The 14,729-nt window shown below is 32.6% G+C and overlaps 1 protein-coding gene across 2 annotated transcripts; it reads right to left on the bottom strand.

Annotated features, from left to right (window-relative positions):
• Positions 1–384: 384 nt before the first annotated feature.
• Positions 385–10,192, bottom strand: GlnRS (Glutaminyl-tRNA synthetase). Of its 2 annotated transcripts, XM_088225788.1 has the most exons (13): positions 9,823–10,141; positions 9,434–9,703; positions 9,230–9,358; positions 8,562–8,682; positions 8,098–8,276; positions 7,911–7,984; positions 7,608–7,795; positions 6,124–6,487; positions 4,908–5,079; positions 3,648–3,885; positions 2,352–2,497; positions 1,651–1,840; positions 385–617 (listed from the first exon to the last, which is right to left on the bottom strand). In XM_088225788.1, the coding sequence occupies exons 5-13, from the start codon at positions 8,103–8,105 to the stop codon at positions 567–569; spliced, it is 1,431 nt and encodes a 476-aa protein (XP_088081914.1). In that variant the 5' UTR covers positions 8,106–8,276; positions 8,562–8,682; positions 9,230–9,358; positions 9,434–9,703; positions 9,823–10,141; the 3' UTR covers positions 385–566. The 2 variants fall into 2 exon arrangements, with proteins under 2 accessions (XP_088081914.1, XP_088081913.1); XM_088225787.1 differs by having other exon boundaries at positions 7,911–8,276; positions 9,823–10,192.
• Positions 10,193–14,729: the final 4,537 nt, after the last annotated feature.

Below are 14,729 nucleotides of genomic sequence, written 5' to 3'. Positions count from 1 at the left end.
CTTCTAAAGTAAGCGGATGTTCTCTCTCTGTTACAACCCTGATACATACATACAATATTTCTGCACAAACCCATCATAAATCAAGAGAGGTTTATAATAGTTAACGTTGATGAGATGAATCTGTCATTTACTTCCAAACCCCTCTATAATGGATTTTCGACAAAACCTAGAAATCACAAAAAAACTGTTTATAGAGGGTTTTGGCAGGCAACTTAAACTTTTATTGTTTTTCTGTAATTTTGGAATGTACAATAAGTGGAGTTTGAATGAAATTTCGAGTAACTTTTTTTTCCATTTCCGATTTTAGAGAGTTTTGACTTTTGATTTTAATTATATGGCTCATTTATGAAATGATTATTTTATTTGAATTCAAGAATAAACATACATTTTAATAAAATTTATTTGAGAAAAAATAATAGAAATCCATTTACAATAAGTTATTGGTTTAAAAGGCTTTGTATATACGTAACATCAAAAGTTAATCAATTGCAATATTTTGTTCAGTTAAAAAAGCAATAAATTTGTAATGTTACATACAGTAAAAATATATATTAATCTTCCCAAGTTTAGAGCTTTCCAGTATCCTCTTTGAGGGTGACAGTACGGTTGAAAATAATCTGAAAGCATTTGTACAATATTAATTTAAAGATTACAGAGTACATGGAGCCACAGTTTTTAAAAATACAGAAGTATGCAAAAACCCGTTGAACCATATTTTTGAATTAGTCTTACACTATCTTGCACTTATTCGTAAATGATTGAAATATTGCTTTAAAATTATACAAACATTTCCACCTTTCCCTTACTGTTCTAAAAACATCCGCGCATTACGGTGCTATGTAATCATCACACATGCAAACAATGAGGGATTTTAAATCGGAAAAATGGAATATTCATTGTAAATTGCTTAAATTATTTATAGTTGAAGTCAAAAGAGATATTATTTTTAACCTAATTGCTAAAAACGTGAAAAAAGAACCCATAAGATCATGTTCGCAGCGTGGACGAAAGAACCACCCCTGACGAAAGTCAGGTGGCTACTAACTGGCATCTGGGAGAAGTACTAGAAACTTTGCTGTTTGCGCGTGCGACGTGTGAAATTGTCTCTCGCGCTCCTGAATATACCTATATTATCAAGAGTGGGACGTAAAGAGCGTGGGAGACAATTATATATTAGTATTATTCTTTTACTATGTACTTAGCAAAATGCGACACATTGATAAGATTTCTATTGTATTTGCGATTTGCCTTTGATTTTTGATAAAATGCTTTTTATGTTCCCAAAGAGCAATAATTATTTAAAAACAAAATATTTTAACTGATTTGTAAACGTTTAAGAGAGGAATACTTAAAATCTTAACCCATAATTTATTATATTTATAGATATACTAAAGTTATTAGATACAATGCGTACTAACTACACATATCTAGGAAAACTCTCCAGAGTTAAGTTATGTTTAGAATCATGATTACTGCCATTTTAAAAGAATCCTATGCTCAGCAGATCCACAGCCGAAAGGTATGAAAAAGAATATGCTGAATAATTTGGTGTTGTTAAGACCCAATTCGTTTTTTGCAAAATAGTTAAATGTAACATGTTACAAATTTCTTGTCCTAACAAAATATAAATCAATGCATAGTTACACCAACCTTGTCAGAACTAGTTCGAGGATCCACAGAAAAGAAACCAATTCTTTCAAACTGAAATTTTTCATATATTTTGGCAGATTGAATAGAACTTTCAGCTATTCCATTTACAATTCGCAAAGAATTTGGGTTGCAGTCTGATAAGAAACCACCGGGAACTTCAGTAGAATCTTCCGGGTTCTTGTGGAGAAATCTGAGAAAAAATACAAGAAGAAAATTGAAAAATTGTTTTCAGGCGTTGCCCTAGTATGTGAAATAGTTCAGTCAGATGAATCTCTTCACAACAATAAAGGTTTCAGCTCTTTAACTTCACTAAAATCAACAGATAGAAGAATTGAAGAAATATGGATGTTCAAACATAGGCAAAATGGTAAATGTTACAGTGTGTAAAGTGGCCACTTAAACCAGCCAATGACAGGTCATAAGCCCTGTAAATGCCTTGACTTCCATATTCCCTTATTTAAGGTATTCTCCATCCCTGTTGTAATTTGTTAGAATCAGTAGAGATGAATTTTCAAATGCCTTTTCATAAATATTATTTACAATGATATTCTTGTAAAATACACACGTATAACTAATTAAGATTATAAAGACATAAATTATTTTTTAAAATCACTTTACACATTTAGGATTGTGACAAAAAAAATGTAGGTACAGTAAATAAATTATGAATAATTTGCATAAATAAATAAGAATATACTTACAGAGGTTCATAGAGCCTGACTTCAATATTTTGTGGTGAAGATACCCATTGAATAAAACCTTTTGGCTTGGTTTTTATATCAGTCGCATTTTCACAGGTGCATTTTAATTCAGTAATTTTGCTGCCATCGTATACAACTTCTGACACCTGCAAAAACATGGTAAGAAACGGGGAAAATAAAGCAACTAGTTCTTAAATCAGAAAAAAGGGTAAATGTATACTTGAAAAAAAAAAGGAAAACAAGAATTTTAATTTTAAGTTCATGAGACTTTTAAAAAATAAGACCCCTATTGCGATAATCAATAAATTTAACCTACACAGGTTAATTACGTTATTCTATAAGTTCGCCTTCAAACATCATTTTATAGTATTAGATGTACAGCTTTGCTTCCGCCGTTTTCCTGTAGATGGCTTTAGCGGTAAGCAGTGGTCAAAATAAATAGATCATACACGTTATGCAACAAACTTAGGAAGCTGTTAACATAACCTCAAAGACACATTAGTCGATTTGTCTTTGCATTATAAAGTTTCTGCTTCATATGAAAAAATCTGCAACTGAGGATCATCAAATGCTCTCTTAAAGAACGTGCTGTGAGTGGTTTCACCGCTTCAAGAATGGTGATTTTTACATCGAAGACCACCATAGCGGTGGAAGAGAGAAGATTTTTGAAGACGTAGAATTGGAGGCATTACTTAAAGGCTCGTGTCAAATCGGCAAGATCATTGGGAGTAACTCAACGAGCAATTTCAAAACACCTCATAACCATGGGAATGATTCAGAAGCAAGAAAATGGGAAAAAAAGAGAGACACGATAAAGTGATTCTGCAGCATGGCAATGCTCAACCTCATGTTGCGAAAGTGGTCAAGACGCACTTGGAAACGTTGAAATGGGAAGTCCTACCCCACTTACCGTATTCTCCAGTGTTTCTCCGACTCACTACTATTTATTTCAATCAATAGCACGCGGCCTGGCTGGCCAGCACTTTTGGTCTTATGAAGAAGTAAAAAATTTAATCGATTCGTGGATCGCTTTAAAAGATGACCAGTTTTTTCAATGCGGGATTTATACGCTGCTCGAAAGATGGGAGAAAGTAGTGGTCAGCGATGGACAATACTTTGAATCATAAATGTATAACCCACATTTTTTACAATAAGGCCTAGAATTTTGGAAAAAAAGCAAATTTGTGAACCTAATAGTATTTTAAAAACTGCAAAATATTAAAACGAAAGGAAAAAAAGTCCAATGATACTCGAAAATCTTTGTTAAGAAATGTATCAAAATCTTTGAAAATTTACCTTGATAACATAACCAGAATATCTCAGTCCAACACTTTGTTCGAGAGACAATCTTTTATAGCCCTTTTCTGGCATTTCTTTAAAATCGCTTTGTTCTATGTAAACTACTTGATCAAATAACATTGTTCGGGATCCCCTCTCCGGTTCATTTGGGAAATTGGGTGCAGAGACTTCAATGGGCTTTTTACTCGGGAAGTTGGTTATGGTAACCTTTAGGGGCTCTAGAACCACTAACACCCTGAAAAAGTATTATAGATATCACGAGAAGATTTCATATTTAAAGGGTAGTACTATCAATTTTGTTAAAATGAATGATTTTGTAAATTAAGAATATTATGTTTATATACATAATATTTATTATTAAACAAATTTTAGATTAAAATATATTATTCATGATCATCATCATCATTCCCTTTCACACCTAATGGTGCATAGGGCACTGCATTGGTACACCAATTGCAGCGCATCTTGATCATTTTGGTTACATGAAGATAAGATGATCAGTCTTACACTTCAGGAACCAGTCCAGGGACAATAAATTTTTTTAGTGTGAAAACACCCTTTTAAATAAATATTTCATATCAACCATGCTGGGAATCGAACCCGCGACCTCTTGCATGGCAGGCAGATGCGCTGAAATATATTATTACTATTTTCTTAGTCTTTGATTTTGACTCGTCCTGTTTTCCTTATCCAAACCAATTTAATTAATTTAATACTTTAATATATAATTGAACTAACAATGTATTCCTCACAGGAAAAACGAGGAAGATATTTTAAAATTTTTGTTTAATTTGATTTTTTGATTTTTACAAGAATACATACAGAATAAACTTTTTACATAAATATACCATAAATAACTGTTTTTAAATATATTGTTTCAAATCTCCACTAAGTGTAGGTAGCTTGGATTATAGGGTGAACATACTTTCTAGGTTAATTGCATTTCTTCTATTGAAATGCTTTTTACTTCCTGCTTGTATTTGGAGTATTTTGATATGACTTGAACATATTGTCAACCTAACTCGCCCAATACAGGCTAAGAATGTTTTAAAGATTTATTATTATATCAGTTAGAAAATAAAAACTATGTACTTTCCAATTTTTTGCAAATGATGCGCTAAAATTACATTATATTTTTAATGGGTCTAGGCAAATGAGGTTTTGAGGGGTCTCAGCGTTAACACTATGATGATATACATAAAAAAGCAAAAATTATTCTGCATGTGAGTGTAAATAATACAAAAAAAGTTTACTTACCTTGGAGCTGTTTTGTTAAGAACGTCTCTGACAGAGGCTTCGAGGGTTGAAGGATCTACAGAACCTTGAGCTCCGGTAACTCCGAGACGAGCACAGAAGGAATTAATGGCTTCTGATGGATATCCTCTGCGACGTAGTGCACTCAAAGTGTATAGCCGCGGGTCATCCCAATCTCAATAAATTCATAAAAGTTTATTTTCAGTTAAAGCTCTCGAGTATCATAATTGCCATGTCAATGTGAATGTGGCAGATATGCCACATTCATAAAAAATATTTTTTTACAAAGAACACATCGAAATTTGGATATGCACTTTACAAAAGATTTACATTTTTATTGGTTGAAAACATACAATATTAAATAATTGTAAATTCTAGTCATTTCTAAAGAGCCAAAATGAACACAATTAATTGAAATTGTACACAACGAATAAAACAAACCAATAAATTAACCTATTTCAGTAGATTGTATATTTACAAAATGTACTTTAATATTTTTTTAGTCTATTTAAAACACTTATTTCAAGTAGGTATGTACATATGTGTCAAATCCTCGTCCTGGGTCCTTATTTCTCCAGGTGAAAGTAATTGTAATAAGGTTCCTTAACTTCTTTCAATAATTAAAACTCTGGTTACATTAATTACCATATAAATATTCAGACATTCAATAAAATAATCTTATTTACGATTCTAACCCTTTTGAGAAGGGAATACAGAAGTTTAGGCATCTACAGGGCTTGTGACCTGTCGTTAGCTGGTTTAAGTGACAATGACAGCTCATAAACCCAATAGATGCCTGGACTTCAATATTCCCTTCTCAAACGTGTTATTCATCTCTGTTGTAATATGTTAATATAAACAACTCCCCACGGAGTTGAATCCAGTTTTTGTCTACAAAAATTTGGATTCAAAACATTGTTGATAAATCCACCTAGTCCAAGAAGTATAAAAATTGAAAAATATTTTTAGACCTTGCCTAGTGTGTAGGTGAAATAATTCACATCAACCCTGCGGAATAAAACCCAGGACCTTATGCATGGTAAGGGAATATGCCTACAGATAAAATATTATTGAGGATTTTTACCTAAGAGTAGCCATGGAGTCTAAAACATTGGTCCGGGGTTCTAAATGAGTATTTTAAAAATAAGGGTTTTTACTCTCCTGTAATTATAATGTTGTTTAAAAGCAGGTTTATTATTGAGAGCATATAAAAACATACCATTTACAATTCCTTCGGTAATAAGCTTGGCAATTTTCCTCTTAGACACTACAGTGTAATTAACATTCAACCTCCCATACTCCCATTGAACTGGACAGTATATATCCAGGGCATTACACAGCCAGTAATAAGAGGACCTCCTGGTTTGGAATTCCTTCGTACACAGAGAGTGGGTGATGTTCTCAATACTGTCACAAAGGCAGTGACAGTAATCATAAGTGGGATAAATGCACCATTTGTTGCCAGTCCGGTGGTGTGGAGTAAACTTTATCCTATAGCAAACTGGATCAACCTTTCCTTCCTCCAAAGTGTGCTTCATTCGTAGGACAGCTTTTCCTTCTTCTATTTTACCATTTTTCATATCCTCAAAACAAAGAAACGGATACCATTAGGAACCTTAGTTTTAAGAATTCTTAAATTTTGGAAGCTTTACAAAGAATGAAATTTTCTTAAAAATCATCATTATCTCCCTGTCAGCACCCGATGGTGCATAGGGCACAGCATTAGTACATTAAATTCAGTGTATGTCAATCATCTGTTACATGAAGGTGAGATGAGCAGCCTTACGCTCCAGGTGACAGTCCAGTAACACAAAATGTTGCAGTGTAGAACCACCTTTTTAATCAATATTTCATGTCGACCTTCCCAAGAATCCACTTTCCACTAAACTACAAGGCAGACTTGTCTCCACTAGATATCCGTATTCAGGATTTTTACCAGAGAGCAGCCATTTAGTCGAAAGCAGTCGTCCAGGATTTTGGTTTTATTTCATTCACAGAACTGTATTCTTAATCCGCCTGGACACAGAGAAAAATAATGAAGCAGAACTTTTTCTAATACGAAAGGATAATCAAAATTAAGTACATATAAATTTTTTCATGATTAAAAATGTACAAAGTTACAATAATGTATGGGACTAGAACTTATTCCTATTGAACAGGTATCACATACAGGTGCAAGTACAGTTTTATATTTTAATACAAATCATTAGAATCACACAAGTTCTTAGTATGTAATCTATAAATAAAAAAAACAGACATTTTGGGACAAAAGACATTTCGTCCTTTGAGAAATTAAAAGTGTTTAAATTAGTAATTAATTGATTTAGTAATCAATTATTAAAAATTTACATTCAAAATTTGTTGGCAATTAAAAAATACGAATTATACAGAATATTCGGATTCCCAAATATCCAGATCATTATGCGGGACCTCACTGCTCGTAAATGAGTTTCTTCATCAAACCAATTAACTTCGCTGGTCATGTTAAAGTAAGTTTTGCATGTGATTCCAGTTCGCTGTATTATTTCAAAAGCAATAAAAAAGTGAACTTAAGTGTAAATTCAGATAATTGGAGTTTTACTGTATATTCTATCACATTTGGCACCCAACACCCAACACAGTATTTTGTTTTGCCTATGTAAGATTGATGTTCTTTAAACTTAAGTGTTTTTAAAAAAATACATATTTGAGTGCAGTAGGTACCTCAAATAACTGTAAACTTTCTTCAATTGCTCTATTCCTCCATTTGGAAGGCTCCGGATTAAATCCTCTCATCTGTTCCACAGTTTGATGACAAACATAAGCCAAATCCTTTTTTATCAACTCCACAGCCCATTCATACATCTGCTGGAAGTTGTCGGAAGAATATGTAACTTTGCTGGGTTTATAACCTATTAAAAAAAGGATAGCAGTGAGAATAATCAGAAATTTTATAAAGAAATTATGGCAATTTTATTGCAATAATAAATTTAGTAAAAATTGGTGGTAAAACTGTAAAAAAAATACCTAGCCACTCAACCATGTTCCGAATTCCGGTGAAGAATTTTTCTTCTTCTTTCTCTGGGTTTGTGTCATCATATCTTAAATTACAAAAACCTTCTTTAGCTGCGGCATATCCAAAGTTGATATTAATAGCTTTGGCATGTCCTATATGCAAAATGCCATTAGGTTCAGGAGGAAAACGAGTCCTTACTTTACCATCAACAGCTTTTAAATGTTCGGCCAAAAGTTTCTTTGTGTTTGGAGTGACAACATATCCATCAGTTTTAAAGTTTTCTCCCGGAGCATGAAACTTAACAGACTTCATAAGCTCACTGATTGTAGACGCTCCATCTTCTGATATTCCGCTTCCCGGATTTTCCTTTTGGGCACCTGCAAAATGAAAATGTTTATTTAAACAAGTAAGCATCATGGTCTAGTAGTCATCAAATTTGCCTATCATGCAAGAGTTCTTACGTTCGATTTCCGACATGGTTATTTATTTTTAAATGTGTTTTTACGTTGCAATATTCAATAGTCTTTGGACTGACATCTGAAGTGTACCTCGGCCTCATGGTATAGTGGTCAGCGCGTTTGTCTACCATGTAAGAGGTTTCGGGTTTATCGGTAATAGTTCAAAAAGAGGCCTTGTCTTATAAAATGAAATGAGAATAATACCAGATTTTATGTCCATTTTTTCTTTCTTCGTAACAGGTACCGTCGAGGACTTTGCCTTTTTATCAGCTTTGGGAACAGGAGCCAAGTCAACTTCGGATTTGGGGCCAAGAAGATCCAAAACCTAACAATGTGAAATTATTTCAAATTAACTAAACATATTAACAGGAAGTATTTTAAATAGATTACTCGTGGGTGATGATAAAGGAAAATATTAAGGCAGGAAGGTCTCTAAAATTTCTAAAATAATGCTATTGAAATAGCTTGTTTGTAATTTCAAGAATTACTTAGAATAATATTTAATTCATCAATTAAAAAAAAAAATTATATATTTTTTAAGGCAGAAAATAAATCGAAGAAAATTATGGTGTGTCAGCGTTGCAAAAAATAGTCTAATATGGTATTTAATGTCGAAACCAGAAAAATGACATATAAATGATGATTTTCAACACTCTGTTGGCTTTACAATGTTTTCTGGTGTAAAAAACAAAATAATTTTACAAATGTACCATCATTTAATAGTTTTCAACTTTTTGACATTGTATACTAAAACCACAATACCTATGCAATTATGAAAAATGTCATGGCCATAGAGCACTCCATTTTTGAAAGGAAATAACGAGTGAAAGGAGATCAAAATACGTTGAAATAAGATAGTTAGATGAACTCACCTGAACATCAACTTCACTCTTAACAGCTTTTCCATCAGCCCACGGAAGCAACATTCTCACGGCCTGCATTATCAGTCCACTGTTAAACCGGTAACGCTTCTCTATCAACTCATTTCGAACTTTAGATATCTGTAAGGAATAATCAAAGTTACATTAAAAGGCCACAATATTCTTATAAATTATTCAGATTGATATTATGTTTACCTGATCTTCTACAGCTTGTTCAATTTGTTCTGGAGTAATGACTACTCCAACACCGCAGGCCTTGTCAAATTCGGCTACATTGACATCGGCTTCATTCACATGATTCAACAAATAATCAATCGCCGCTTCAATTCTGTTTGTGGTATCTAATTTCCCAGATGTAATGCATTGCACAACAAAAGACAATCTGTGCGAAATTTGGGCCTTTAATTTGGTAGCTAAATGATATATCAAAACACCTGCACCGTCCGGGAGACTGACATTTTTAACCTAAAATCGGAGACTTGTTATAACTTAACAAAACCGAAGTACGTCATAAAAGGTAAATATGTTTCCGTATAATACATAATGTGCATTCCATATGCAGAAAAAGTCATTGCATCCCTTACCTCTTGAGCCGCGGATGTAAGATACTTCGTAACAATTACATTCTTTAAAGTTTCTTTCGCTTTCTGTTCACTTAACCCTAAACTTTTAAATAACCTTATTGTTTCATCAACTTCTAAAGCCATTTTTAAAAATAATTATACAACCTCACTTTTCGTTAAGGAACGATCCGCGCCGCAAATTATTATAAGACAAAAAAATAGAAATGTTCCACGAGTAAATAGTAATTTAGCACAAACGTGACATCAGTCAAATACGAAATAGCCCGCGTCTGTCATCCGTGTTTATGGTCTTCACTTCGCCACTTCACCGTGTCAGTGTAACGTGCGTAACGTGTAACAAACTCCAATGTGATTTCCAGAGACAAAATGTAATTTTATTTTCCTAGATCCGACGTACGTACCTATACGTAGTAGTAATAGTTCTACATTATCTCTGACGTAGTATGTAGTAAAAATTTCAAAATTAATGTGTATTATTACTGATTATTACTAGCGGATATTATTTTGTAATATTATCGGCTATACCCTCAGAGTAATAATGCGTATAGGTTAGGCTGAGGCTATAACCGACTATTGTAGAATGTGTTTGTAAAATAAATATATGTTTTTTAGTTACGCCCGCTGTTAATTCATTACACTTTTTTTGTTAGTCCAACATTTTTTTATTTCAGCTATTTCTGGTCATTTCAATTTTATGAACGATTAACCAATTTATAACTAAAATAATTTATCATACAATTTTTTTTAATATTTCCTCATAATTAATAATTAATTAAAGTAGTAATTATAGGTATAAATTTACCTTTTTTTTCTTGTATGGTTGGTACATACGTATTGACCGAAATGGTACCTACAAATAAAAGTAATAATAATCAGCATCAGCATTCCCTTTCCGCTGTTTCCAGGGCAGTAAATTTTTTGTACGCTACTTTTTATTAATAAGAACATTGGAAACATGGTAACATCTGTTTAACAAGAGAAAACCAATAATTTTTAGGTGTTGTAACTTTTTAGATTTGAAAGGAGTGTCAATTTGTTTGTTACTGCTCTGTAAAACTAAGCCATGAATATATATTCAAATATTGTCGTGTACCTTGTAATCGAAACAAATTATTATTTGAACATATTACAACAGAGATGAAGAACACTTTAGAGAAGGTAATATTAAAGTCTTGGCATCTACAGGGCTTATGACCTGTCATTGGCTGATTTAAGTGGCCGCTTTACACACTGTGTAACTTTACTATTCTGCCCATATTTGAACATCTACATTCCTTCAATTCTTTCATCTGTTGATGTTTATGAAGTTAAAGAGCTGAAACCTTTATTTATGCGGGTGAAATTCATCTTATTTAATTATTTCACTTACATACTAGGCAACGCCTAAAAAATTACTGGATTCAACTCCCCGGGGAGCTGTTAATATTAACATATTACAACAAAGATGAAGAACATTTTAGAAAAGGTTATGTAGAAGTCAAGTTTAGTAAAATAAAGTCAAGTAAATTATTACTTTACTTTACAAATAATTCATTTTCACATCCAAAAAAGGTCTGCAATTTTGAAATTGTGTTTAAAAATCCGACACTATACATAACCACCAACCACTAATCGAAAATATTTAATGAATAAAAGACACGTTTCTTGATAAAACATTTTATTTTTAACATTTTTTAAATTATAAATCTTTTAACTTATAAATTAATAAGTAAGTTATAAAAGCTATGAAACATCTATGTGGTTTAAATTAGATAAACGTAATTGTATATATTCATAGGTACTGAACACACAATATACACATATTATTAGGCAACGATAATTTTTAAGCGTTCTTAACCAAAAAACCTTTATATTTAATACCATAACCTTAGATGGAGCAAACAAGGGAATGTGTGTTTTTTTCATAAAATCTATTCATATATTTACTTAAGACAAATCATTTTGTTCCATTAATCCTTATCATATAGAGCTGCCTGCCTCATGCACATACGAGTAGCTAATATCGTTAAAAAATATTTATGGACTAAAAAAATGTATATCAATGGCATATTATATACTACCGGGTATAATCTTCATATATTAAAAATACAAGGTTTAGATTTATGTACAAGTTTATAAAATAGCGAAAATAATTAATCTTCGTTAGGTTATCTTTATTTATTTAAAAAAATATCTATGTATATATACGTTTTTAAATCTTAAAACTGAAAAAAATTAGAATTTTAAAAAACAATCTATGAAATTCGCAAAATTATAAACTCAGCAAAAAAACTGTTTAAGGCTTAAAAAAATCTTAAACTGTGCTTCATAAAAATGTTGTAGTGTACCATTCTAAACATTTAATTTAATATATTTAAAAATTATTAATTTATTTACATTACGTGGCCACATGTCTCAACTCAATAGGACTAAAGTATTAATTAAAACAATTATTGAAAAAATATAAAACACAATCATAATATTATTCACATAACATATTCAAAATAAAATACAAAAACACGACAAGGTACATAACATATGATTTATGTGATGTTAAATAACCTAACACCAATTTAAATAATTGAAAATCATAAAGAAGTTTCTTTCTCAAATTCCCCCTATTAAGAAAATAAACTTAATTTAAAAACACCTCGATGCAATAAAAGAAAGATGCCCCCGAGAAAAAATCGTATGAGTTTTCGGAATTACAGAATTGAAATTCTAGGAAAATCTCGTACAAACATTTTGCCGAGACCTCTTTTTATTTTAAGACCAGGGGTGATATTCCAAACGCTCTTGCGGCAAGAGCGGTTCAGAATGACACTGCTGAAGTGTGTCAATTCTTTTATGTAAAATTTTTCAATATTTAGTACCTTTATAAACTGGAACATATGTTCGTCAGGAAATAGTCGGAGGTTTACAATAAAAAGCAACATTATTGTATTAATATTGAAATCCAATTAAAAGCTTTAAATGGATTTATAATTTGACTGTTATAATCAATTTTAGGCTTATTCAAATTATAAATTAGTAAATCTCACATATTATATACCTTCACCTATGGATGTATAGTTTGGCAAAAAAGACCAACAAAAGGTATGCAGCGGTGCATTATCCAGCCTACAAAAAATGGCCTGTAGCATTGCCACTGGAGAAATGTGCTCTACTCCAACTACAGCAATGGAAGCAATATTGTACCTAAATCATCCATAAATTCATATGCAGATAGAGGCGGGCATGACCATGCTATATGCTATGGAGTTGGTCAATGCCAAATGTAAATCTACTATAAAGAATATGCAGCAATATCTCATCGATACTCCAATGTTAGCTATGCCATCGGATGTAATGACTATGGAATTCAACTTCCAAAAGCATTTATGGTGTTCATATCTGATTGGGAACAATGGCTGCCCGATAGCCCCCTACCCTACAAAGAAGATGACATGGTGTGGTACACCGATGGCTCCAAGAAAGATGGACAAGCAGGTGCTGGGATACACGGAGTAAGACCCGCTAAAAGTTTCTTCATTATCCCACTGTCTTCTGTTTTCCAAACAGAACTCTATGCCATCTATGCCTGCGCACATAAAAATCTGCGCAGACAACACGTTACAACAGACAACAGTTTACAGTGTGACATTAATTTGGGTACACGGACACTCAAACATCGACGGTAACGAGGTAGCTGATAGATTGGCAAGGCTGGGAGCTAAGACGGCCCCAATAGGTTCTGAGCCCCACTGTCGGTTGCCTAGATGTGCTTCTCGTAATGAGCTTACATCATGGGCCAGGAAACAGAGCGTAATGCTCTGGAAAAAAGTACCTGGTCAGCACCATGCGAAGGAACTGATAACAGGATACTCGTAAAGTTTTGTTTTTGACCTAATAACGCTCAGCCAAAATCAAGTGAGGGTTATCACTAGAGCCCTTACAGTTACAGGGCATTGCAGATTGAACAAACACCTTGCTAGAATGAACCTGTAGGTGTAGGTTTTGCAGTGCAGATAAATAAAAACCTATACACATTATATGTGAATGTGATGCTTTACATCACAAAAGGAGCCCTCTTTAAAAGGAGGCCCTACCCAATAGTCCGATATTTAACGGATATGGGCTTGGAGGGGGAGATTTAGCAAAATGTAAACTCTCGCCTTCCACGCAATAGCCATGATCTTTATAAACTTGGGCTTGGAGGGGGACCCGTCACAATATATCTTCACAGGTCACAGTGTCGTCAAGAGCTTGCATAGCACTGATCCCTACCTCTAAGAATAAAAATACATATATACCACTTTTATTTTTATTTATTTGCTATAGTTAGGTAATGATTCCCTTAAAAATTGACCACAAATATGATATTTAGGATATTTTTGTTCAAAGATAACTTCAAAATATTTTCCAAACCTGACAGATTCAGCAGTTGTAAGCGGTTTCCACCAATTTTAATGATTTGTTTGGCATTTAAATTGGCACTTAGACATCTAAACGTCAAATCAAGTGACGGAGGTTGGGCTCGGGATTAATTCATTGAATGGCCCTAAGAATGACGTTTATTTTCATTTTGTCAATTAATTTTGTTCTAAAATTAAGATTTATTATTATAATATTATATATTGGAAGAGCATTCATGATTATTTTAGGCTTAACTTTGCAGTTCTATATTTTATAAATGTTAAGAGTAAAGTGATATATATATTGTAAAGTCAATCGTTTAAGGTTAAGGTCTATACTACAATTTATTTTTATGGTTATTTGTGATTATGTAGGTATTATAATGGAAAAAAATATTTTAATGTATATATATAAACAGTGTTGTTTGATTGAATTATTTCTAAAAAAAAATAGTTTGAAATACTTAGAATGAATCCACATCTCTATCTATACGACGCGACGCCGACGCGCGACGGCGACGGTGCTAATATAAT

This window comes from Micrasema longulum, unplaced genomic scaffold (genome assembly GCF_059751315.1).
Source record: "Micrasema longulum isolate JH-2025_06_02 unplaced genomic scaffold, ASM5975131v1 h1tg000386l, whole genome shotgun sequence".
NCBI classification, from domain to species: domain Eukaryota; kingdom Metazoa; phylum Arthropoda; class Insecta; order Trichoptera; family Brachycentridae; genus Micrasema; species Micrasema longulum.
This window is presented reverse-complemented; position numbering and strand designations above follow the sequence as displayed.